Source organism: Helicoverpa zea, chromosome 12 (assembly GCF_022581195.2).
Source record: "Helicoverpa zea isolate HzStark_Cry1AcR chromosome 12, ilHelZeax1.1, whole genome shotgun sequence".
Classification (NCBI taxonomy): domain Eukaryota; kingdom Metazoa; phylum Arthropoda; class Insecta; order Lepidoptera; family Noctuidae; genus Helicoverpa; species Helicoverpa zea.
In genome coordinates this window covers 8,187,693-8,215,361 of record NC_061463.1, presented here as the reverse complement: position 1 = coordinate 8,215,361, position 27,669 = coordinate 8,187,693, and the positions used below count along the sequence as shown (strand labels likewise).

Here is a 27,669-nt window from a genome sequence, read left to right as displayed (position 1 = left end):
GTGTGTGTTAGCATGACGACTGACAGAGATGAATGGAAGACGAAAATATATTTGGAGAGGGCCCCCAAATAACTACAAAGGATGAGTTTAAGAAAATATTTAACAAATTCGTATATTTAAAAAATATAAAATTTTGAATCGTTATAATAATAACTATTTAATTCAAATGGTAATTCGGATTTAATTAATTATACATAATAATCAAAAGAATAAATATTTAAATGCATTTTAGTGTTTAATATGTGCTGTCTTTTAAGTACCTAATTATACTAATTTTATTTATTTTCATAAAATCTTATAATAACTTATTATTAACATTACTGATAAAAGAAGATTACCAAAATAATACTTTTATAATTGCAGTAAAAAGTGCATAATCTATGGAATATTTATAAGTACCTACTTACTAGCTAGAGGATCATAAAAAATAATTAAGTAGTAACGATGATTTTTTTTTAACTCCTAAAAAACTATTAATCCTAACTTTGGCTATGCCGCTATGCCCATTGGTTCAATAGCTTAACCATTATATGGTAAGGCTTACTTATTCTAAATATCTACGTTCATGGCACGTTGCTTGCATTCTAAAATTATAAATACAAACATGCACAAAATTCACATCAGTTTTTGATAACAAAAACATTATTATGATGCTAACTTTAAGTTAGTGGCAAGGATTACAATTTAAAGTATTCACGGTATCATCAGGATTTGATCCCTTAATTATTCATATGTACGAATGTATGTACAGAAGCCAGCACATCTAGCTACAATATTAGCTAGCTATTATATCTATCAATTTCTAATGGACTTTCAACTTTATCTTTAAAACATAAGGTTCAATGTTAATTGAGATTTATTTTAATAGTAAAGCAGGTTAGCTTGTTGTACTGGCATCTGTACCTAGTATTTCTTTATGGTATTAAAAGACCATATATATCAAAGTGCTAAAAAGACCATGTCTTTTGAGCCGTCTGGTCCTTTCACTGGTCCTATTCATTACCACTACAATTTAGTTCACAATTTCCTATATCCGTGATACTGTCTATGGTGTCATAGCATTTTTCAAGTTATGCACCGAGTAAGCAGTTCTGGCAATGTCTCGGAGACTCTGTTCTGAGGCTGGTCCCAACTGTTTGACCATCTTGGAGAATGGCCCATCGTCATCTTGTAGTAACTCGTATGGATGACCACACTCGATGATCTGACCGGCTTCCATTACCTGAGAAAAGTAACAATAATTAAGTAAAGGAGCCTTTGGAAATCATTTTTTTTGTATGGGGTTGGAAATCAATTAATCCACAAAAATAAGATGGAAGGAGCTTTAATAAAATTTCCCTAGAATGTTACGCTAAACAGACACTCTTTGTTTCAAACTATTAATTTTTGCACTTCTACAAAATGAAATGTTAAAGTCAGACCAAATTACTATGTAGTTAGTGTCTTTTCATTGCAAAAAAATATAGATAAATATCCGTATTATGACTCAAAAATTGCAGATTAATAAACAAGTGTTTACTTACAACAACTCTGTCAGAATCGGCGACTGTATGCAGTCTGTGGGCGACAGTGATCACCGTGCAGTCCGCGAAGTGTTTACGGATTGACTTTTGGATTAGAGCATCAGTACTGTAAAAGAAAAATTAAATATATTTCGTAGGTATATATTGTGATGATAAAAAAATTAAGACGATATTCAATAAATTGCTCTTTTATACTGCGAATGACTTAATTAAATTAGTTTCTAAAAGAAAAAATAGTGTCTCGCAGCCACTCTCGCTTTTGAGCAGCACGATAAAGTTTGGCATGAAAACTAACTAACTTTAAGAACCTACCCATCATCATCTGCCTAGCCTCTTCCAAACTATGTTCCGGTCGGCTTCCAGTCGAACTGGATTCAGCTGAGTATCAGTGTTTTACATGGAGCGACTACCTGCGTGACCTTTTCAACCCAGTTACCCGGGCTACAAGATACCTCTTGGTAAAACTGGTTTTCAGTTTTGCTGTAATTCGTAACGACTGTCAGAGATGTTCAAATGACAGCCGGCAGCTACAGTTTATTGTGCTCTCCAAAACGCGGTCATTGGTGTCCAAGATATACCTACTAAAAGTGTCATTGGTAGGTACCTCCATGTCTGACTTCGAATCATATCCACACTCATAGGTAGGTACCTATTTGATAGGTTGATTCTTTACCACGACTTTTATGTTGCGACTCAGTGATCATGACGTGTAAAAGATAACTTAGCTCCTTATCAACTCACGTAGGATCAACATTAGCAGTAGCCTCGTCGAGCACGAGCAGCTTGTTCCGCGCCAGCGCGGCCCGCGCGAGGCACAGCAGCTGTCTCTGTCCCGCGCTGAAGTTGCTGCCTCCCGACGCCACCGCGGAAGAGAGAGATGTCACGCTGTTCTTTAGTTCCACCTGTGAATCGTATTCATTTGTTTCATGAAAAGATGTCACTGTATAGTTCTTGTTGTGTAGCTTTGATAGTCCTAAATTAGATATTCAGACCTCACGATGTATAGTCAAATTGTGTGAACAAAAAACATGCTGAAAACATCAAAAGGCTAACGTCGGAGAAGCAAAGTTATTTGACGAGAACTGCACTGTATGTAACTGTTTACTATGAATTTTCAAGTTACGTTTTTAAAATAGACGATTAATTTGTCGGCCTTAGCTAATTATCTAAAATCAAAAGACAAATATGCACTAATTATTTTATATTTTACCTGTTCCAATGCTTGCCAGATCTCGATATCAGAGTATTTATCGAAAGGATCCATGTTGTAGCGTAAACTGGCTGAGAACAACACTGGCTCTTGAGGAATGATAGCAATCTTAGAACGCAACTCCTAGAAAGAAAAAAACAATTGAACATTAGTCACTTTAATCCAAAGTTTAAAATAAGAACATAACCACATTTTAAAACGCAAAATACAATTTAGCAAACATTTAATTCGGAACAAAAAAAAATATGCTTCTTCGTACTTTGAGAGCGATCCTTCCAGTTTCGACATTATCTATGTAAACGTTGCCTTCGATTGGCGCCAAACGGAACAGCGCGGAGATCAGTGAAGATTTACCAGCTCCAGTACGTCCTACTACTCCAACCTGAGGATAAAAAGGCATTTTTAGCAAAGTTTTTATACAATTACTCATTCAAGAGAGAGTCTTTTGAATAACAAAATATCTAAGGGTGAGTTGCACCACTTAACTATAACTATATATAGCTTAACCTTAACCAGCCGTGAAATTGCCATCCATTAGTGAAAATGCTCCCGTCGTTAAATGGTGCAACTCGACCAACCTTAATACATTTGATTGCTAGTAAAAATATGAGATCCAAATATAATGTAAAGTGAAGGTTCTTGACAAACACTTTACATTGTAAGTTGATTACAATAGTACTTACTTTCCATCCACTCTCAATTTCAATATTCAGTTTCCTAAGCACTGGGTCGGCATCTTTATCGTATCTAAGGGTGAGGTCCTTAAATACCACTTTGGCCTTCTGCGGCCAGTTGGCAGGTGGGCTGAGCCCTTCAGTTTTCTCCTGAGGCAGTGATGTGAACTGTATCACCCTTTCGACACAAGTCATTTGGGAAACTACTTCGGTTGCTTGCTTTACTCCGTATTGTACCATGTTGACTAGAATCAGACCTTGACTGATGGCTAAACCAACATTTCCAGACTGCGTTTGACCTGTATCGAGAAGATAAATTGGTTAGTTTTTAATCGATACCCATTGACTTATCGACGCATTTATCGATAGTGATCGATGTCGAGATTCTTACCATCATCCGTTAACAAGAAGGTATAAGCCACGACAATGACGTATGAACTGCAGATAAGACTTAACCAGATGGAGAAGGCGGCGTTGGTGACGAGAACTAGATACCTACGGACGAAAATAAACAAATAAAGATACTTGATAAAAAATACATAGGACGAATTGAAGAAAAATCAAGCATGCCAGGGATGACCAATGGAAATAAAATGCTATGACTAGCTTTTTCTCCGTTTCACCAGATTACACGGGCTTTAAAATGCAGTAGCGTGGGGCTTTATTTCAGCTTAGGCAAGTTTTATATAATTTTGGAAAAATATGTGTTTGTGTCAAACTTCTAGTTCGCAGATCCATCAGTTTAAGATATTATGCTGTATATTGATATGCTGACTTAGTAGTTAATGGAATAAAACAGTAACAGGGATATAAATTAATAGCATCAGTTTATCAAGTAAAACGGATAGGAAACTTACCAAGCAGCAGTATGTACATCTTGCTTGGCATCGAACTGCACTTTGAGCTGCTCTTCTGCCTGACACGCTCGTACCGTGGTGAGGCCGGACATGGTGGCCGTCACGTGAGAGAACACTGGGCTACGGGATACTCCTTCCACTCTGGAATTATTCACATTTATTTATTTATAGTCACGTGTTTTTCTTACATTTTTAAAGTTTACTTAAAAATAATGTACAGTTTATTTATGTGTTATCAAATTAAAATATGACAGCTATAAAAAAAACTATAAAAGGTAAAACACATTCAATTAGTAAGTATATTAAACCGTTTAATTTTTAGGACAAGTTAGCTGTAGGTGACGAAATTTCTAGGGGTAATGCCGATTGCGCAATCGTAATCGACATTTTAGATAACATCTAAAATCTACGCATGAATTTTTGTACAAAAAATCGATCAGCACTTAAGAAACTCAAAGTAGGTATAGGTACATTTTTTTTACTGAAATAGACAATTTCACAACATTGTGTCACCATAATTGACTTAATAAGGATTTTTAGAAGATTACGAATACCCAAACAGCCAATCTGTCTTAAAAATCTTGATTGATAGCGTACTTAATTTAATAAACGTCTGAGTAAAGATTATAGATTCAAACCTCTTGATAGCCTGTGCGGTACTTAGATAAACGATGGTCATCAGATACATGAAGATTGCGCAGACGGCGGTGGTTAACAACATGAAGGGGTTCACAATAGCCACTAGGACTAGAATACCGGTCATCACCATGAACACCTGGAACAAATGATAAAGTAGTTTTATAGGCTGCACATATAGTAGATATGTAGTGGTTTCATAGATTTTCTCTATTGTCTAATATCAAAAATATCTACGGAATCAGGTAAGCACAATTTCGAAAAGAGGTTGTCTTGTTGGATTTTTCAATAATCATTTCAATTAACTTCTATCTGAGGAATAAATATGGCCGTAAATACCTAGGTCATATTTTCTGTTCTAAAGCTACCTGTACAGAAAATATGTTTACGTCATATTTTCTTAGTAGGTACACAGGTACCTAGGTCAAAACGTAAAACGTATGTTCTTCAGATAAAAGTCATGTCAATCATAAAATAACCATTACCTAGTTTATTGTAAAATTATCATAAATCTAAAAAACACAATTGAAAACATACCTGAATAGTATCCAAATACATTCTAGGCAGTATTTCATCCACCACGCCCATATCTTTGGAGAACCTGTTAAGGATGCGGCCTGAAGGGTTTGTGTCGAAGAACCTCATGGTGGCAGTCAGGATGTTACTGAACATCTGGTTGTGAAGCTTCACTGAACTGCGCATGCATACCCAGAGGAACATTATAGCTCTGGAATTAAAGACAATAATAGGTTAGATATAGTTTTAAAGAAATAAATATAAAATAAAAATTAGGTACGTAACCAAAGAGGTTTTGAAGTATGGTTGAAGCGAACTTAAAGTGAGATTGGAAGGCCAGGCTAGATTACCTAAGTAGGTACCACTGGGAGAGATAGAAAAATAGACACGCTAATATTTTTACTAATAATGTGGAACGATAAAAAGTGATTGAAATATCAGACGGTCTTAGAACTATCACTTTATTAGAAGCACCTAGCGCACTTTCAGGTTCGTGAGTATTAAAGAAGGATATAGCAAATTATATCATGTTCTGCTTCAGTTACTTTAAAGTACCTACTACAAAATTTTAAATTTTATTTAATTAAGGAATTGAAACAAACCTGCCAGTAGTAGCAACAATACATCCAAAGATCGCAGCAGCCCAAATATAAATATAAAACACATCATCTACTTTTTCAGGAGCAATTACAGTATCAGTTACATTGACATTAAGCAACATGTCTACTGTATCATTCAGAAGTGATGCTGTAACGGTACTAAGAGTAGTTGTTATAGGATCTTCAGGAACTGAATATTCGGTAACATTCATTGGTGAGGCTGTTGAGGTGGTTGAGAAGTTTGATCGAGCAAACAACGGTTCGTTGTTATTGTATTGAGATTCTACGGCGTTCATCCTGGAATAGAAAATTATGAGTTACAGATTGGTAAGAAGAAAGTAAATTGAAAACAAAAAAACAGAGGTAGACCGTAAAACGTGCCTGTTTTCCCCCAAAAAGAGTACTTGTGATTTTAAATTTTCTGATGAAAGACCACACCCTATTTCGTCAAGCAGTATAGCTTACATACAGATTCGGTATTTCTATTGACACATAAGCTAAAGATGTTGCCTAATTCTAGATCGGGCCCGAGGCAGAACATTCGTTGTATCAGCCGAAAGACGTTCATTGCTGGAAAAAGGCCTCCTTTGCGGGTCGCCACGCTTCGCGACTTCGCGGTTTTCAAAGACCCTCGTCCAGTATTTTCAAGATAGAAGACTCAACAGTATAACCAGTTTAACTATACGTAAATATTCTGGCAGAAAATAGTGATATATTAAGTAACTCACCAGTGAGTAAGCCACAAATCGCTGAAGGAAGTAACAGCCTGAGCAGCGATGATGGCCATGACAGTAGTGCTGAGCAGGAACCAGCCGCCACCCGTCGTGAAGTATTTTCCATACACTGCGCCTGATACGCGACCTGTAATGAAAATTTGAAGTTTTACTTAGCTTACTGGGAATGGAAGCCGACACCAACATAATTGGAAAAAAAATGCTCGAGAGATGATGACTATCTGAAAATCTTCAAAAAAATACAGAGTATTGATGACTGCAACGGCGGATCCAGGGGGTAGGTCACAAGGTCATGACCCCCCCCTGGGCCTGGTTCAGGACCTAAGAGGACCAATAATTGAAATGGTTAAACACGATGTTTTATGTTTTTGTTATAAGTATAAGATAATTTTTATGCCGAGTGAATAGGTAGATACCTACATAGTTACAGGTAGAGTAATTTTGCTGAAGAATTCGTGCTCGCAACGCTCGCTCTCTATTCTTTATTTACTCTTTATCCGTACCCAAAACGAGGAAGCGGGACCCTGTTACTAAGAATCCGCTGTCCGGGTTGTCTACATTACATGCTGTAATGTATTAGTCTCATGCAGGGCCGTCTTAACCTAAGTGCAGGGTGTGCGAATAACCCGGGCGCCTCGATATCAGGGGCGCAGCGAGACGCCCCACCACCAGGAAATTTCGAAGAAATTACACCCGTTGGATAAGGAAGTTCCACATTGTATCATGATACTGACAAAAAAGTCGCCTTCGCTTTGTTGGATTGATCATTTTGATTATTTTTTTAAACTTTTAACATCCTCCAACTAAATGAAAAAATGCTAGCTCACTACGCTCGCGAGTAAATGACTATGTCTGTAGGTACTGTATTTCTGATTGTTTATTATTTTTATTGACGCACCGAATCAACGAACACAAATGGCACTCGCTCTAATCACGGTTCCTTTTTAATTGTACGTAATTCCCAGTCTGATTTGTGAGTCTTCAAACAAATAATTTTAAAAAGTTCGCGTTCGCTGCGCTCGCGGCTACTTGTTGCTTTACAATGTACTTAATCAGGTGCTTTTGTGTCGTAGGGTCAAAAAATTTCGCGCTCGCTTCGCTCGCGCAATATTATATATGCCTTCCCTTGATAACTTCATAAGTCAAATATAGCAAAAAAAATATATTTATGGGGTCCTCAAAAACAAAACAGTTTGCGCTTCCGACTGCTTGTTACTTTACAGCGCTTTTTAAAACTTATGAACTTTTTGTGTCCCAAAATTAAAAAATTTGCGCGCTCGCTTCGCTCGCGCAAATTTTTACAATTATGTTGTCCCGTCTCGACTTTCATAACTTAAATCTGGCCAACAGTGAGCCTAAAATTGAGCCTACGATGATTTGGAAACATTTTTTCTTAGTCCTTTACCTACCAAAAAAGTGATTTTCGTTCGAACGTTCTTATTTATATTCCTTGTAAAGTACTTCGATCAATATGTACTACTCAAAATCTTTCAATAGATACATAGGTGGCGCTTGGGTGATGATTGCACCCAGGCGCTACATAAGCTAGACGGCCCTGATCTCATGAACATCGCGCTTTCTTGTATTTGTGCTGTATATTTGTTATACATCAAGAAAGCGTTTTCATCTACTTTTAGTCCTCGAACTGAAAAAAAATTTTCGCGCTCGCTTCGCTCGCGCTTTTTTCAGTTTCGCGCGTGTGTAGTATAAATACGAGAAATTGCGTTCACTCTGCTCGGGCCATTTTCTACATGAAAACACTTTTCTTAAACATTCGTAAAAATTTCGAGCTCGTTACGATCGCGCTTATTGTATTTATACTACTACTTTTAATATTAACAGATCTATACGCTACAATATAATATTTTTTGAGACTTGACCACGACTGTGTGACCCCCCCCTGGCGCCGAAGCTGGATCCGCCCTTGGATGACTGCCATAAGTTTCAGGAAGATTTAAACAGATTCTCTATGTACTGCCTAAGAAACAAGATCCAACTCAGTTTTTCAAAATGTTTGGCAGTCACATTCACCAAAAAGAAAAATGTATTTCAGACGACATATAACCTAGACAATGTGCCACTACAAAAGGTAACTTCAGTTAGGGATCTTGGAGTACTACTAGATAGCAAGCTACATCTTGATCAACACATCAATAAAATTATAAGTAACGCATTTCGAATGTTCGGATTTGTTATGAGGTGTATGATTGATTTTAAACGCTGTAATACTTATATTCACTTGTTTAAATCACTCGTAAGATCACAGTTAGAGTATGGTGTACAGATATGGAACCCTTATTACAAAATATATATTGAAAATCTTGAAGCTGTACAATACAAATTTCTTAAAGCTACTCATTATCGGTGCTACCGCAAAATTATGTCCTATGAAAATTTATTAGATTTCTATAAACTTCCTACCCTACAGGCAAGACGTACGTTCCTAGAAACAATGCTACTATATGATTTGTGTAACAACAAGTATGATTGCTCAGATATAACTAATCAGTTATGTTATATGGGTAGTTCCCCGTACCGTCAATAGGCGCGGGGTGCGCGCTCGTCCACTGTTTGCTGTTTCTTCCAGCCGTACCAACGCTGGACAGCGCGCGTCTCTGTGTCGCATGGTAAAAAATTATAATACTTTGTCCTCGGATCTGGATTTAGACCTTTCTTTTACACATAGTCAATTTCGAAATGTTCTCACTAAAACTATAAAAAGATAGTGTCAATCATTGCTTTAGATATACATATATATACATTTTTTTCTTTTTATGTTTTACTTCGCTTCACTTGTTTAAAATTGTCTGTTTCTCATAGTCTGTAATTTTAGTTTTAACTACTCGTGCATGATGTACATTAGTATTTGTTTCAGCTGTGGATAACGTCGTGAGTTGCACACTGATGTATACTACTTAACCATTTTGTTAGATTTTTAATAAGTGTGTAATTGTTTGTTTTCCCTAATAAATAAAATAAAATAAAATAAATGAAATGCTCCGATTCCTTCATAGTTACAGCGTGTAAATAAAAGATTCCGACGAATTACGAACCTAGTATTTTTTGGGAAGTCAATTAAAATCAAAAACGAGTCGAGGTAACATTCTTAGACAGTTAAGGTTAAGGTCAAGACAGGTTGAGGTCCTCATACCTCAACTTGTAGTCTTTGATTTGATTCTAAGAGCAATAGGTATGCAGTTTTTTCTATCATTATTTTTCATTTAACTTACCCGTCCCAGTAACCTCTTCAACTTCAATCTGATCTTCCAAAGAGAATTCAAATTCTTCACCAGGAGCCAGACTGCTAGTTTGTGACTGTAAAATTACATCATAAACTTGAACATCAATGTCAACTATTTTATAAACAATGCAAAAATGTGCTGAATGTGTGTCCTAGTTACCTAGATTTTGTTCATTAGTTTCATCAATTTTATTGTCATTATTAATTTTATCATTGCTTACAATATTATACTAGCTTATGCCAGATGTTATACCCTCATAGCGAGAAAACAACTACCCGTACCCGGATAAAGAGTACCCTATATATTATTTTGACAGATAAGTTATATTAATGCGAAGTTTCATCAAAATCTTTCCAGTATTTCTTGCGTGAAAGAGCAATAAACTTCCGTACATACATATAATCTTTCTCACTCATAACATTAGTAGTATTGGCGTCTATTTAATCTTGACCTAAAAACTTACTCTGACAGAAATGCTGCGCTGTGTTTTGATGTGTTTTGCTGAAGCGTTGTCAGCTTCCTCTTCATCATGCAAGAGTTCGGCAAATAATGGTGTCCGTGACACTTCATCAAATGAACCTTGGATTTCTACTTGACCCTGCAATAGATTATAAAAAAACGTGAACCCTCTTTGCAAGAAACTAGGAAGCTGCACTACTGTCGATCGTAGGTACCTAGGTATAACTACTTATGTATTTCTTTTGAGAAAATAAGGTAAGTAGGTATAAAGAGCGCAGAGGCAGGCCAAAACTGCGGTGGTTGAGTGTCGTAAAGAAAGACATGAAAATCTGCGAAGAGGAAGATGTCCAGGATAGAGCGAAGTGGAAGAAGAAGATACGGAGAGCGGACCCCGTCACAAGACGGGATAAACGCTAAGAAGAAGAAGAAGAATTTATAAAGGGCGGCGATAGAATATATTCAAGTTCTTTTTTGAGTTATAAAAACTCGTCGGAATGCCTCGGTTTACGATTTCACGCTTCCGCATTTAACATGTTAAACCATGTCGTCATACTTGATTAGACATGGCAGGCTAACCTAATAAAAAGTAAAACCGTTTAAAGAGTTTATCTTTTATCACACATTTGTTAAGTTTGCATTAAAATGCAAAACTGCTATCGAGTTATGTTACTGATATTGACCTGAAAAATACTGCAATGCTTATGCAATTTATTAATATAGGTACATTAATATTACAAGCTGTACTCCGAGGTTTTGTCCGAGGTTTTGTTGACCTTAGCTCACCACGACTTAGGTATTGTCGGAAGGCCCTTATGTGACAGTTTTAGTCACTAAGTACTTTTTTTTTTCCTTTTTAACCTTTAGAAAGAAAGTCTCTTCAGCTTTATTTATCCTTTAAGTTATTATGAGTACCAGACAGGTGGGCCAAAATTGTCACCCAGTAGATATCGCATGACGGGGACCGGAAAAAAAGGTGGGACGACTTGGGCGCCTATAACCCTGATTAATGGAAACACTCGAACTTGGGAGGCCATAGCCCAGCAGACGCAGTGGTTCCAACCATTGCGTCTAAGAAAATAAATGTATATAAGTACTTACATGTGACAATATGACGACTTTATCCGCATTTTTGAGGTGATGAAGTTGGTGGGTCACAAGAATTCTGGTGGACTTCTCTAGAAGACCCATCACACATTCGGAGACCATGTGCTTGCCTACATGCGTGTCTACTGCTGATAGAGGATCGTCCAGGAGATAGATATCAGCCTAGTAGAATAATGTAATATTATTATAGTCATTATTTTCGAATGATTGAATGAATTGATGATTCCAAAAATTGCTTGGGTATTTTTTTTATCAAGAATAGATAATTCATATGATGCAATAAAAAGGTTTCATTCGTTTCCTAAAGGGAAGTTATTAGAAGTGTTAAATTCGATATCTCGATGATTAATCGATTCTTTCAATGCCATATATAACTATGCAAGTGATAATAGGAAGTAAATTACATAGTTCTATTTATAATCGCGGATAATCTGAATATCGTCGAGTTCATCGCTAGCTGATTATCTGACAGGCTCGATCACTATCTATACTCGTCGATCACAAGGTGTACAAAGGCTAGTAGATAAAAGTGGGTTTTTACGATGACTTACCTGTCGATAGCAGGCGCGTGCGAGTCCAATCCTAGCCCTTTGGCCTCCGCTCAGACTGATACCCCTCTCGCCCACTAGCGTGGAGTCTCCGTGAGGAAGGAGTTCGAAGTCCCGCACTAAGGCACAGGCTCTTACCACCTATAATAAAAAACAAAAAATATTTCGTCTTTCGTGGAATTCACATGGAATTTTAGAGTTCCAGAGTTTTGGGAAGCGGATCCCGAGACCCAAACCAATATGCTCATTCTTTTATGAGATAATTTTATCCCTGTATGCAGAAATTCAGGTACCTACTTACATAAGGAAAATATTATTAACTATGGAACAGCCCCGGATCTTCAATTTTTTTTAGACGGGGCAAAATTTGCAAAATGCCGCCCCGCCTACCTACTTATGTTTATTTTCACTTTTATCATCCATATAATTTTAGCTATCAATATGTAGGCAGGCAGGGCCGTCTCTAGCTCATGTAGCGCCTGGTTGCAATCATCACCCAAGCGCCATCTATGTATTGAAGTACTTAGAGTAGTTACAAGGAATATAAATAAGAACGTTCGAATGAAGTGCACTATTTGGTAGGTAAAGGACTTCAAAAAATTTGTCCAATTCATTGTAGGCTCAAACTGTTGGCGGTCTAAGTTATGAAAGTCGAGACAGAATGATGTAATTGTAAAAAGCATCGCGAGCGAAGCGAGCGCGCAAATTTTTTAATTTGGGACACAAAAAGTTAATTAGTTTAAAACAGCGCTGTAACAAGCAGCAAGCAAACTTTTTTGTTTTTGAGGACTCCATAAATATATATTTTTTACTACATTTGAGTATAGAAGAAAACATCTTGGACTATAAAACCTATGTGACTATTGCGATTTGTGATGGAATGTTACTAGACTGAGATAAGGGAAACCAAGGGGTTTACGGCACAATAAAGATGTAGTAGACAAAGATATGACGTAGGTAACTAGTATTTCATTTAAACATAGAAACACATGAGTATGCAAGTTTGTACAGGTACTGACAAGACAAAATTTTCAAGGAAAAATGTCACGATAATTAATACTTTTAAGTCAGTTTATCTAGATGACGTAGTTTTGCAGTATTGACTTTATGTGGGGCAGATAGGCAGACGGAGTATCGCGAGAGGGAAAGGTTACTCATATTTCATTGATAGGGAGAGAACTTACACATCGTTTATGTGCCATAATAATTTATGCTCTTTGGAAATCGCAGAAATTGCAAACGTTTCTAGTATTCTGTATGCGAAAGTAGCTCTGTTTGTTTGCTACGCTTTTGTGGTTACTGCTTGCTGACGATTCGTTTGGAGATAGATATTATGGAACTTTGGATATAGATGTGGAACGCGGAGACAGAGTATGTATGTATGTAGAAAGAAGTCATGTTGTGCACAATACGACCTCCTGAACAAAATTGATTATTTCGTAAATAATTATTTTGTGAACATACCTTCTTATACCTGATGCGATCATAAGGCAAGCCGAAGAGAATATTTTCCCTGACGGTTGCCACAAACAGCCATGGTTCCTGACTGGCGTACGACACGCGAGCTCCACCCAGGTTCAATGTTCCTTCTTTGGGCACCAGCTCGCCCAGAATTAATTGGAGTAGAGATGACTATTGAAAGAGGTAAAGGAATTAGAGATTGTTTGGTCATTATCTGGCTTTCAAGATAATGCTCTAGTGTAATTTGTACATCACTGTGATTTTAAAGCCTAATACCAGTTATACAGTTATTATAATATCTATCACTTTGGACTTTTTTGTTTAACCAACGTATGTTAATTTTACAGACAACCTCGCTTTTAGGGTCAATCCCCACTGAAAGAGCAGCGGCCGGCAGCGGCCGTAAATGCAAGTGATTGAGCGCGAGCGCGGCGGGCCGCGCCGCGCCGCGCTCTTACATTGTCCGAGCTCTTACGGCCGCTGCCGGCCGCTGCTCTTTCAGTGGGAATTGACCCTTAGTCTAACAATACCTACTCGCCAAGATATAAATAAAATATTATTTGCACACAAAGATAAAATCTTCAGCAAAACAATTTTCAAAAAAATATTTGTGTAATACTTTATTATGTCAATGCTATATTATGTTATTTATATATTGAGTAATATTATGAAATACCTTCCTATCATACAAAGTTAATCTTTGCATATTTGAGGAAGTTATTAAAGAGCTTAAATCACGTCTTTATTTGCAGTTCTTTGATGTTGAACATTCTAATCAGTAGTTTTATCAACAAGATAGACCACATTACTGTTTGCATACACTTGATTGTTTGTTAAAAATCTTACTTTTCCGGATCCAACGGGTCCAGCGACGCCGATGAATTCTCCAGGGGCAACTGTCAACGTGATATTCCTCAAAGAATCCACTACAGAGTCAGCTTGCCACGTGGCAGTGACGTTGGAAATCGCCAGACTAGTCACTCTGGTTTTTTCTGGAACTTTCTTTTCCTTCTCTCCGCCGTTAGCTAATATGGAATCGGAATCCAGTAACATTTTTGCTGTGGGTTTTTCTGGCGCATTTTCTTCTAGCATCAAAAATTCCTGGTGGGATAGAAAACATTGAAGTTATATTCTAAGCTCTGGTAAGAAAATTAACTGAGGTCTGCACCAACTCAACAAGATAACCAGTCGATCTTATTAAAAAAAAAACTCTGCACAAGGTTCTGCAGTTTCGAGGATTAGGTACTTAAGAGTAGTGTCATTTAATTTTCAACCTTTCCCGATCGTTTCTGTCATTGCGTTACTTAAAAGCACCTAAGCATTCGTATAATTAAGTTTACTTACCTCTAACCGTCTGATGGACACTTTAGTTTCAGCCAAGAACGCAAGTCCCATCGGCAAAGATATGTTGCAAACCATTTGCAGCAGGTTGAAGTACTGGACTAGTGAGAAGGTGGTTTGTGACCGAATATCTCCGCCAATGAGGACAAAAGTGGCAATCGCAGAGAAAAGAGTAAATCTCTCAGAGAATACCGCTAGAGCCGTTGAGAACCCTTTTATGAAAGACGTTTTCAAAACGTAGCTGACCTCGTGTCTGAAAAAAATGATAGGAATGAATTACATAAAAATGAGCAATTTTGTTTTGGGAAATACAGAAGAACTCAAGAACTCACTAGATCATTTTATTTTTGTACTTATACATAGATAGATAAATTGTTTGATACCTAAGCATGGCGCAAATGGTACTAGTTAATACTGAATCAGCGTGAATGATACACGGGATGAGCTAAGTAATATCGTATCAATTAATGAGAATGACAATCACAATCCATAGATGAACTCTACAAACGTTTGATAAGCTCTAAGACCTTCCTAATCATTCAAATCATACAATTTTTGTAGTAGGTACTATTGATAAAAAGATGATCAGAAACTATCTCTTTAGGATTAAGTACGTATATACTTTATATAAAAAAACAAGGAAACACTTGAATAAACAGATAATATCAATATTTGTGATTAGTCTTGACTTAGATAAGCCATGATATAGGACAAGATATCTAAACCAAAAGGAATGACTATTTCGAGAATTTTTGAACAGAAACGATTGCATCAGTTTTAGAACATCATCATCAACCTCCGAGCCTTTTTGCCAACCATGTTGGGGTCGGCTTTAGAAAATTGTGTGTTAAAAGCCCAGCTGTAATTTTACTTACTTTCGCAATTGATCCACTAGCTTTTCAAAAGGTTTCTCCCAAGCATACATTTTGATGACCTGAACACCTCCAACGAGTTCACTCATTACCTTCACTCGTTGATCTGTCCTACTCGCTATCTTTGCACGAAGCTTTCCTTGGAGATTGCTCAAGTACACTGAAAATATTAAGACAGTTTCTAGAGTCAGTTTTACTACTTTTTGGACTGAGACTGATGGATTTTAATATCTAGGAGGACCCAAAACTGTGGGTTTCCTCCTTTTGAGCTCTCCACTCCCAGATTAGGATCTTTTAAAAAAAAGTTTTCTAGAATAACATGAACTTTACCTTGTACAATAGCACTTTGTATAGCCACAACCAGTAAAGCAGCGAGGGTCGCGATGCCCACATGTTGCCACACCAGGTAACAGACTAAAGTAGCCACAATGGGTGTTATCCATATGTAGTGCAAGAATATCGTCACCAAGTCGAATCGATTCACGTCGTTTGACATCAAGTTGATCACTTGGCCAGGCTCCGTGTTGCCTAAACCTGCATGGTTCAGTTTTAGTATCTAAAAGTAAAGAAACGTTAACGTTATCTTCTTATTCTTCAAAAGGACTGTAGCAGAAGTCATGCTACATCAGGGAATCTCACGTGAAAGCTATTTTAATTTCCTCTATCTTGTTATCAAGTGCAAATTATTTACATATTTCTTCAGAGCCACGTGTAAGGAAACTACGATATTATTCGTCTTATCTGTCTACGACACGCTGTGATCTATGAGATAGTGATGACAATTCTAGATTTTATGTAAAGGTGACGCACAGTTAGATTGCAATTGGTAGTGCTAGGAATTTGATACCAGTCTTGACTTGTTGACTACAATATCGTCTTCGTTTAGTTCGTCTTAGTTTTTTTATCTGATAAGCAACATTACTAGTGTTGCCCAAATTCAGTCTTGGTCTTGCAGTCTTGGTCTTGTTCTTGCGTTTTTGCAAGACCAAGACCAAGAACAAGACCGCGTATTTTTAGCAAGACCAAGACCAAGACTGACCGTGCAAGACTTGAGCAAGAACAAGACTTAGCCTGCAAGACTCTTGCGTCTTGCAGCTAGGACTTAGCGCTATTTCACTGAGTAGTTAGGTGTAACAGTTCGGTGTATAGGTAGGTACGCTTAGGAATTCTATGAGACGCTAAAAACTGTATCAAAGAATATGAAAAACTGGACCTATGCGCATTACCACTAATACCATAAACATAGCGAATAAAAAAATATCTATTAAAATCAAACTGAGTGCATGCCTAGTTATGTTTTAACCATCGGCACTTTGATAATGCGGCATCAAAGGTTTTGTACTTACTTCTCAAAGAAATTTGCCGCTTTTCGGAAGTACATGGTTATGATACACGCGCCGGCGGCTTCTTTTGAAATCTACAACAATCGTTGCCGCCACGCCGAAATCATAACATTTGACACTATTTGATTGCCGCCATAGGGCGTACGTAATACGTATACTCATGCAAAATAATTTCCTAGTAGAGTACATACAGGTGTTCCAAAGAATAAATAAGTTTCAGAGTGCTTAGAATGAAAATGAATACATTATACTGATCAAGCAAGTAGTATTATGATTAGGATAAAATGGTAAGGATAGGTAGTAGATGTCATATTAATTCATTCTAGTAAGTATATATTATAATATTGATTACTTATATGGTTTTAAACTAATTACTTAGGTACTATTATTGTACATTTAGTCATTATATTTCTTAAGTTTTTACAAGAAAAAATAGCAAAAGTGTTCAAATATCACCCGTTTAATAAATATTGTAGCCACTTTTAAATACACCGCGACTTTTTAGTCGTCTTACAAAGGTGGTCCACTCAATGTATCCGACATAAAATACCACTAGGCACGATTATTATTTTTACAGCATTAATTAAGATAATAGGTGCAAAGAAAAATAATTAATACATTAGAAATAAGAAACATTCTGTTAATAATGTACGTATCAAACGGTAGAAAGTAGGTACCTTCCCAGCGCTCGAGTCGAGTGATCGTTCCATCTCCATTTTTTACGAGACAAAATATCGTAAGCCAATCTAGCACAGTCCACGTGGACTGTCATCCAATGAGATTCATTCCACGAGCGGCACGACGGCACCGCCAAAGACGACGACGGCACTTTTCAAAGAGTCCACGTGGACTTTGATAAATGCCGCCTTTTACTTAAAAATAGGTTTTAAAACGTCTTGCATGATGAGTGATAGGAACCGTCGCTACTCGAATATCGAGTACCTACAAATGGTACGCGTGTACGCAATAGCTGGTGACAATTTAAGGGTAGCAAGAAGATTGTACGCTGCGCCTAACAATCTAATAATGTTACGCAACCGAGGAGTGATCAACCCGCACGAAATAAAAATATTGTGTTGCGCGCGGCGCGTGTGACTGTTGTGCGCCCTGAGCTGCGTGGGGCTGCCGGTAACCCAGCGAGTGTGAGTACAGAGAGTGACAGAGGCCTGATAATACGTCATTGTCAACTTACATCACTTTGTTTCGGTTTTATTACGAAAAATGTTTCTGACGGTCCTAAGCCCGTAAAAGTATGAAGGAAGAATTGGAATTAAGTGTTTTCTTTTTTTTCTTAATTGGAATTAATTCTACAAAACTAATAAAATAATATAAAACGCGTAGGTACTTACCTACTAATAAAATAAAAAGCCTGCGATAAGAGTTTTGTATTACTTACCAGCCCGAATATCTATGAGAGAGATGATGAGAGTAAGTATTTCCTAGCTGTGCCCGCGACTTCGTCCACGAGGAATAGTAACTTTGGAGGTATGTGACGTTCAGGACTTATTTATTTATTTTAAAACTTCTGTCATCAAACATACAAACGAACTCTTCAGCTTTATAATATTAGTATAGATGTACTCCAAAACATTCACTTATATGTAAAAAATAAATGATAAATCGTAAAACTCTTTTATTAAATTTCTTATAAGTCGAGGGTTCAATCTCTTTCTAGACAGATAAGTATTGTTCTTTAAAATACAGTCAAGTTATTGTAATTAATTTGTTTTTTTACATGTTTTAGCAAATGTAAGCTTATAAATCATAAATGTTTATTAAGAAACAGTTACTTCCATGGAAAACGACATGTAGGTCAGTTGATTTTTCGAATTTCTTATCAAATCTTCAGTTATTTAATAATCTGCTTGATCTTTGTTCACAATGTTCCAATTCTAATACGTTTTTCTAAGATTTAAAGTAAACTTTAATAAATAGTAATAGACTAATAGGTATTTGCAAGACTTGCAAGACTCTTGCTGCAAGACCAAGACCAAGACCAAGACTGGGAGCGCAAGACCAAGACCAAGACCAAGACCAGGTGTATTGGCGCAAGACCAAGACCATGACTGGCTAAGTCTCGTCTTGTTCTTGCATTTGGGCAACACTAAACATTACACCCTATTCAAATAACATCTTCTTATGCCCATTTTCACCAACAAATACCTAAATTTAGGGATCCCCTAAGAGCATTTACGGAACACTTAATAAGAATTTCGTTTTCACCAAAGTTTAGGTGTCCCTTATACATAGTTATTTATGTCAAAATTGGGAGAGCCCTTATTGTAAGTGGCACTTAGATTAAGAGATTGTTGGTGAAAACGGGCATTATTTACCTACTTCCTTAACGACAATTTTGATATCGTATCTTAGATCCCTGTAACGAAATATACTCTCACCTTTCTATAGAGTAAAGAACAGCAAGCTATCCGGACTCTCATGCCCACCCTTCCTTGCGCCAACTGAGAATGATTCAGCATCAGCGCTGACAAAGTACTGAACAAGTTCATCAAGAAGTTGTAGATATGAGCCTGTCTATACGTTTCTGGTGTTTTCTCATTTGAAAAGTAGTCTATAAACAGGGCTAAGGTGAACGGGATAAGTGGCCTGTAACAATACAATTATTATTAAACTTTAACAATACAATATTAATAATAATTTTAACAATTTAATTATTATTTAAATGAGAACGTAGTTGTTAGAAGGATTTTATTGTAAAAAGTGTTATTTATCATAGGTACCGGCATTGACTTTAAAGCAAGACAATACCTCATAAAATATAGGAAAATATTTGATGGCAACAGCAGCACGTGAAAATCTTACCGCCTCTATTTACATAAGGGAAGATATAAACGCAATTGTCTGTTGAATGACATTTCTTGGTGCATGATCATTTGAAATCTAGTACAAAACACTTTTCGATGACTTAGAGGTAGGTATACATACATTTTAATCGAAGTTTATCGATATAATCTGCACTTACCAAACAACAATCAACAGAAGGCCAAGCAACAGTCCACACACCATGTACTCGACCCAAAAGGATCTAATAATGGCCCTCGAGAAAGAAGGTTTTGTGCCATGTTTCTTTGCATTATCTAGTTCTTTCTGCCAGGCCTCTTCAAGGCGGTCGCCTAGCTTGCCAGAAGCATCTGCATTCCGAGATTGCCATAGGTCATTGATTGTAAGCCCTTTCTTATACCCTTTTCGAAATAAGCTGAAGCTCCATCTGGAAATAAAAGTAATGTTATATGAAATCTATACTGAAAGATTTCTATGGTCTGTCGTAAGCCTTGGGGACAGATTAAGTACTTCCGTGAGTGCAATCTAACCTTTGAGAGGAAAAAACTGCAAAAATTTTATAATTATAAAAACCTAGATAAATCTAACCTTCCATTATAATGGTCATAACTTTACTTTGTAGTATGAAAACTAATCCCATTAAAATAAAATTGCCTGAACAATTTATTTATTAACTATTGCCTCTTGAGGAATTATACTCACGAATGTGTGTTTATAAATTTAATTGCTACGTTACTGCGGTGACGTAATTAACACCGCCCACGCTTTTATCAAATTAGAATATTTGACGTACCCAGGTAAGCACTTTTTCCAACTTTAATCTAGCGATATAGATACTCGTATATATAATATATAGGTGATGATAAAAACAACAATGATTTGCATTAGTTACTTCGTAACTTAAAATTAATGTTTCTATAAATAAAAACATTAATAATCTCGTAATTACAACTATAATTATGCAGATGAAAAATAATCTTTTTACTTTAATATCTGCAACATAATCAACTGAACAATCTGACATTATTACTTCATGATGGGAAGTTTTAATTTGTTACCTCACGTGTTATCCCAAGCAAATAAATACTTCCTCTTTGAAAACACGTGAGTAACTATTTATTTTAGTTTATTTATGTACATATAGGTACTAAAGTATTTTAGTTCCTTTCTGCTGTGTCATAAACAATAATTGTGTAATTTTGTGGCAGTAGTTTATGATTTTCACAGTTCGTATTATGAATACTTATTAGAAACCGGGATGACCTTAATAAATAATTCTCGTTAAGGCAAAGATTCCATAGCTTACATGGAGATGAATAGAGACATTTAACGCAAGTCACGATGATTTTATATTTAAGAAAACACTCCCACAGTTTATGTTGTTCAATTTAATAGTGACGTAATGACGTTGGTAACTAAAACAAACACTGAACGCTGATTATTGAATGATAAGGCTTGCTCGAAAAGGTTTGACTGTGTTCAAAGTTTAAAATAAATTTCTGATGTGTGAACCCTAAGATATGATAAAAGTAACCTTATGGTTAATAGTACCATTCATAATGTAATAAAATACCTAATAACTTGGATCCTGAACTTGTATTGACAAAACTCATTCTTATGTAAAATTACGGTAACTTTATTCTATGTGGATAGAAGCATATTGAACTTTAATCTGGTTTAATAATAGTCTACATTAGTCACATTGTAAACATCGTTTTTTAGTATTGTTAATGGAAGGCCTCATGTGTATTTCCCACGCAATAGATAATACACGTGTAAAAACGAGATAGATGCGATGCATGGAGTATGACCTTGTACCCAGTAGTTCAAGTTCAACTTACTATCGGACGAATACTGAAACGCCAAGAATAAAATACTTACTACCGCATAAAATAATGGTTCAAGTTCAATTGATTTTATTGCTAGTGCTTTACATAGATTTTAGCATCATTTTATATAGGTATTATTAAATTCATTTCTTTATTTACGATAAATAATGTAATTTGTTATTAACTTGAATCATTTTTATTTTATAACTTTGTAATCTTTTTATTTTCTATGGGTACCTATGTTTCCTGAAATAAACTATCTTTTTTATATTGTTTCCTATTGATTTCATTAATTTACGTAAGTAGGTAGGTACACCCTATAACTAACAGTTAGAAATGGCATGATACAATTGAGTAAGTACAAACTGTGTTTTTAAATAAATAAATTATTAAGATTGCTTATTTTTCTATACTAATATTATAAAGAGGAAAACTTTGTTTGTTTGTTTGGTTGTAATGAATAGGCTCAAAAACTACTGGTCCGTTTTTAAAGATTCTTTCACCATTCGGAAGCTACATTATCCACGAGTAACATAGGCTATATTTTATCCCGGTACGGGCAGTAGTTACCACGGGACGCGGGTGAAACCGCGGGAAAACGGCAGATTAGTTGGTACTGATATCTACATAGGTACATGTGGGGTAAACTTTACGATCAAATTATATAGACAATAGCAGTCAATGATAGCGTTATCAAATCAAAAAAATATAAATTGCAAATATGATAATTACAGATATCTTTAAAAAAAAGCTGATAAGTAGTTAGATTGTAATTATGCCTGTCATTGGAATACATATACCCACAGATAATAACATGAAACATCTTTTTTGTGTGTTGCTATTTTTGATCCTATGATGATCAAAATTATTTCAAAAAGTATATATTATGATAAGTAGTTCTTTATTATGACAGGCTTGTCACATTAATTAAGGAGGATCTTTGATTGAGAGGAAAATAAATATTAAGAGCCGTTTTCCCGCTGTTTCACAGAAGTCCCGTGGGAACCACTGTCCGTACAAGGATAACATATTATGTTTATGTTACTCGGGTAGAGTGTATCTTTATAACCGTGAAAGAATTTTTCAAATCGGTTCAGTAGTTTCCGAACCTTTAGGGTACAGGTACAGACAGACAAAAATGTTTCTTCTTCATTATGTTAGTAAGTATAGAGTATATAGATTGGTACTTACGTTAAAAATATTCTGGATAGCACATTTGATTTGTCGAAAGGATTCTTCTCTGTTAAAATGACTTTTGACTCCATTGTGCACCTTTAATTTTTCCGGTTAAGGTACGCACCATCCAATTTCCAAGTACACGGACCTATCCGTGGCAATTTATTACCTGTAATTGTAAATAATATAAAATTATATTTTAGGGACTTTTACATAATCTTATACTTAATTTTTGTAGGTCATCGGGATATGGCTATGGTATTATGTAATTTAATTACTTAGATAAAAATATATTAATATCAGCTTAAAGATAGCGGTATTATGTTATCCATCCATTTCTGAGGTCATTTAGCAAAAATCATATCTAATGACGATTATGATTAGGTGGTTACGTATAGAGATATTCTTAATATAATGTGAAAACGCCCCTTTTTGCATCAAATGACCTATCTCATAATGTGGGTGCAGCGTGAGGGAGTGTCAGACTCCTGCTGACTAAACCCACCATGTTCCTTCTAGATCTCTTTGGGTCTCCAGGGCCGCGGTAACTCTTTCGAACAATCCCGCAGCCCCTACAATGTGAAAACCCCTCTTAGAATTTCTCGTACTTATTCATATGTTGTATTCGGTACCTATTTTATTTCCATAAAAACCGGCAAAAAAAGTGTCGGGCACCACTCAATGTAGGGTTACCAAATTTCATCTCTGTAGTGCTAACGTTCACTGAAATTAAGCGCCGACGGACGGACGGACAGACAAGGCGAAACCATAAGGGTTCCTAATTTATTACGGAACCCTTAAAAGATATGCACTAAATACAATTACTAAGTACACACCTATGATGTATGCATGGTGCCTACTTTTACCAAAATCATTTTCATTTCGTACGAAACGTACGAAACGTAAAGAAAATGATAACATTTTCTTTCTGTATGTTCGTCTGTTAGGGGTAATTTAATCTCTAAAATTGACCGATTTTGATGGGGTTTTCATTCCCAGATAAAAAGGTGCAGGTAACTTAGGCTACTTTTTATTCGGATGCGAAAAGTAGTTCCTTCAAGATGCGGGTGAAACCGCTGGCTGAAGCTTAAGTTAATCTTAAAAGTGATAGCAAAGTGTGAGAATACCAATAAATCTGGCAGATATTAAAAATCTGTAATGATACTACCCACAAATGATTACCTTTTATTGATAAGCGCATTAAATATGATACAATTAAAGATAAACCGATAATCGTACTCGCCATATGTGACGTCCAAATCTCTCAGACGTATTATTCAGATAACAATGCTAATTTTAAACTAGGTAAATTTTCCGTAAATAAGGTCATGAAAATTAATTAAACTAGGAGCTGTAACATATTCATACGTTTGTGTTAACTTCAAACTTGTTTTTTTCTTTTAATTATTATTTAACAGAATACCTTAAAATAAAGTTGATTGAAAGCGTATCCTCTTTTTAAGTTGTTATGCGATGAATTTCGTGAAATTAGAGGTCTCAAGCGATCGTAATTAATTTTATTTGGGCACGATCCCTGCTGACAGCGATGAGGATGAATAGTTTTAATTTTTCCCCCCTTTTTATTTTTGTAAATTATTATTTGTGAATGACAATATTTCACTGACAATAAGTAGATAAGTTTATTCTTAGAAGCTCTACAAGCTCTAGGAAAAATCTATACTTATAATAAATCTGTAGAGAGGTCAATTCTGTACATTGAATATATTTCCAAAATAACTATTAGGGGGTGATTAGTGATCGATACTGATGCCAAAAATGCAATCAGTAAAATTTTTGTCTGTCTGTCTGTCTGTCTGTATGTTCGTTATGGAAACAAAAACTTCTGGACGGATTTTAATGAAACTTGGCACAAATATTCTTCATACTCCTGGGCAGGTTATAGGAGACTTTCCAACACGCTACAATCAATAGGAGCAGAGCAGTGAAGGTAAATGTTGGGAAAACGGGAGAAGTTACTCCATTTTTTAAGCTTCCGTCGCGTGTGCAGCCTTAATGGTTACAGCTACACAGAAACCATGTACGACGGAAATATTTTTCATAAAATTATGTAAAAAATATCCCATGGCAGCATATGTCTATCTTTTATGGTTGACTCACAATAACACGTAAAACTCTCGGTAGCTTAGCAGTTCGGAGCTTTCTGATTATATTTGTCTACTATTTCGTTTATAACACTCTCACTCACACTAATTAAACATAGTTATAGTTCGGCCATTCAGAGAATGCGTTCCTGACACGTCGCGATTGAACTGACGACGTAACTACATTCATTGATTATTGATATAATAATGTTGTTTTAATGCTCCTCAATTGTTAAAACGGTAAACAACCAGCAAAAATATTTTTATCGTAACTGCAACGCCATTGCAAAGTTACGTCGTCAGTTCAATCGCGACGTGTCAGGAACGCATTCTCTGAATGGCCGAACTATAACAGTATTATCTATTAATTAAAAAAAGAATGATTTAAATCGGTAAAGAAACACCAAAGTTATATATGAAAAACGGTAATAAGCCACCGCGCGTGAATACTGAATCACGCACTCTATAAGGATCATTTTTGTGCAACGGTCGCCGCGCTCGACGCGACTCGCGGCGCGGTGGCTGCGCGAGCTTCATACAATATTTGGCTGTTGGTGCGATTGATGCGAATAGACGTTCAGAGCGTTCAACCTTATTGCGCGACTTTTAGGTTTTAAATAATTTATTTTTAACTTTCTTTTGTTGTTATTTTATAAAATAGGTTGGTATCTATTAGTTATTTTTGTGTTTAAATATTCGTTCAAATTACAAATTATTAATAGTTTACATTTTATTACTTAAAGAAGCAGTAAGTACGCATAGATTTAGATAATTGGAGGGGCTGGTGTTTATTATTTCTTCCTCTCTTTGCACAAAGTCCGACTCTAACGCGGACGAAGTCGCTGGCAGAAGCTAGTAATAAAATAAAAATAATATAAATTGTGTATGATGCTTAACTATACAGTGACTGCCAGGTATAAAAAGACGCGTTTGCTTAGTTTAATTGTGGTTTTATTTAATCTTCATATAAGGAAAAAATAAACTGTTTTCCTTATAGGTAAGTAGTTACTTAGTTAAAAAATCTAAGTGATTTCAGTGACTATACTATTTTCTTCTTCTTCCTCCTGCCCTGTTGGGGTCGGCGCAATATGTCATCCTCTTCCATTTTCCCCTGGCACTCGTTATACAGACACTCACTCCCTTCCTATTCATGTCATCTTTCAGGCAATCCATCTATCTTTTCTTAGGTCTTCCTCTCCATTCATACTTAGCACACACTTTGTTGCATGCTATATGACTATACTATCTATCACCCATTAAATTCTACATTAACATTACTTCTGATGCTATCATATTTGGAATACTTTCGTGTTCGCCAACGGTTTCAGCCCAGTCTCGTGGGAACTATTTCGCGCACCCGGATGAAATGTGGCATATTTACAGTCACCCTTCCTCGATAAATGGGCTTATCAGATAGCCCATTTATCATAGTATTTATATAAACATAGAAAAATAATATATAATTTTAATTATAAACTATTCCTATTATAATGTTTAAAACGATCGCCATAATACACAAGTTAGAATAAGCTAGTATAAGTATTTTTTATTGTACTGGCATTAAATGCCCAATGTTGCTGTGCCCTAACAGGGTCCACAAAAATGACCGTAGCTGTAAGCTTTTGACAAACTTGTGGAACGCAAATAGGTAAATGATATGAATATGAATATTCTCTAACTATAAATCTTAGTTTATGCAAGTTAAATAAAATTACACTTGAAAAATATTGAGGGTAGATGCCAATTTCTAAAGAAATAAAATTACAGGGCTAACTAGAGCAAATTATTATAATTTTAATTTAGAATACTTAAATAATAAAAAAATACTTACTTGCAGTAAATATGGGAACCGTTGTACTTAATGATATAACACAATTGATAAACTCGCTATTTACTTATAATTCTGTTTTTTCGGCAATTAATTAAGTCGCTTCTCTATAATAATTAAATAGCACTCGCACTTTAAAAAATACTAATAAGGTAAGTTTATAAATAAAAAAGAAACGATAACTTTATCTCTCGAAATATGATAGATATTAAAATAACTAATGTAGGTACCTATTAAATGATAGATCTTGATTTTGTGATAGTATTATTTCATGAATTGTGTAATTTTGCACAATGTTTTTTTTTTGTACCTTTTAAGTAAGTTCAATAGGTACGCGTATGCTCAACAGACCGCGGTGGGTACGTTTGACTCAGCTGAGCTTTGGTGGCACACTGAGACGCATGCAGTAGATAGGAGGTTCACTACACTGCTGTATAGTAACGTTGATGTTACTAATATATACAGCGACCAGCTGTTCTTATCACGGTCGTCCGTGTTGTGCAATACATGGAACTTACTGTATTGCACACGTTCTGATTTTCGTAGTGTCATCGTTACTCCTGCGGTGTACCTACACTTTACAGCCAGATTGTTAAGATTGCGTAGATCAAATAGTACCAAAATCTTATCGTATGAACATAACGCGCCAATTAACTTTGTGTTCCTGAAGTAAGGCTATTTTTGTCTTATGCACACGGAGCTTGCTGTTAGCTATACATTTTTTGATTATTATGAAGTCAATAGCAGGGGTAGCCACCATCGGATTAGTAGGTAATGCTTCGCAACAAAATCTGTGCGAATAAAAATAATGACTAA

General features: G+C 35.9%; 1 protein-coding gene across 2 annotated transcripts; it reads right to left on the bottom strand.

Annotated features, from left to right (window-relative positions):
• Positions 1 to 161: 161 nt before the first annotated feature.
• On the bottom strand, positions 162 to 27,286 carry LOC124635062 (ATP-binding cassette subfamily C member 4-like). Of its 2 annotated transcripts, none has more exons than XM_047170843.1 (25): positions 27,164 to 27,286; positions 22,939 to 23,092; positions 20,100 to 20,345; positions 19,516 to 19,723; positions 16,107 to 16,332; positions 15,780 to 15,936; positions 14,908 to 15,157; positions 14,410 to 14,664; positions 13,567 to 13,734; positions 12,106 to 12,243; positions 11,549 to 11,716; positions 10,455 to 10,589; positions 9,980 to 10,064; positions 6,744 to 6,876; positions 6,019 to 6,312; positions 5,438 to 5,627; positions 4,903 to 5,039; positions 4,265 to 4,405; positions 3,799 to 3,902; positions 3,417 to 3,706; positions 2,993 to 3,115; positions 2,734 to 2,856; positions 2,265 to 2,425; positions 1,524 to 1,629; positions 162 to 1,222 (listed from the first exon to the last, which is right to left on the bottom strand). In XM_047170843.1, the coding sequence occupies exons 2-25, from the start codon at positions 23,010 to 23,012 to the stop codon at positions 1,046 to 1,048; spliced, it is 4,089 nt and encodes a 1,362-aa protein (XP_047026799.1). In that variant the 5' UTR covers positions 23,013 to 23,092; positions 27,164 to 27,286; the 3' UTR covers positions 162 to 1,045. The 2 variants fall into 2 exon arrangements, with proteins under 2 accessions (XP_047026799.1, XP_047026798.1); XM_047170842.1 differs by lacking the exon at positions 27,164 to 27,286 and adding an exon at positions 26,857 to 27,016.
• Positions 27,287 to 27,669: the final 383 nt, after the last annotated feature.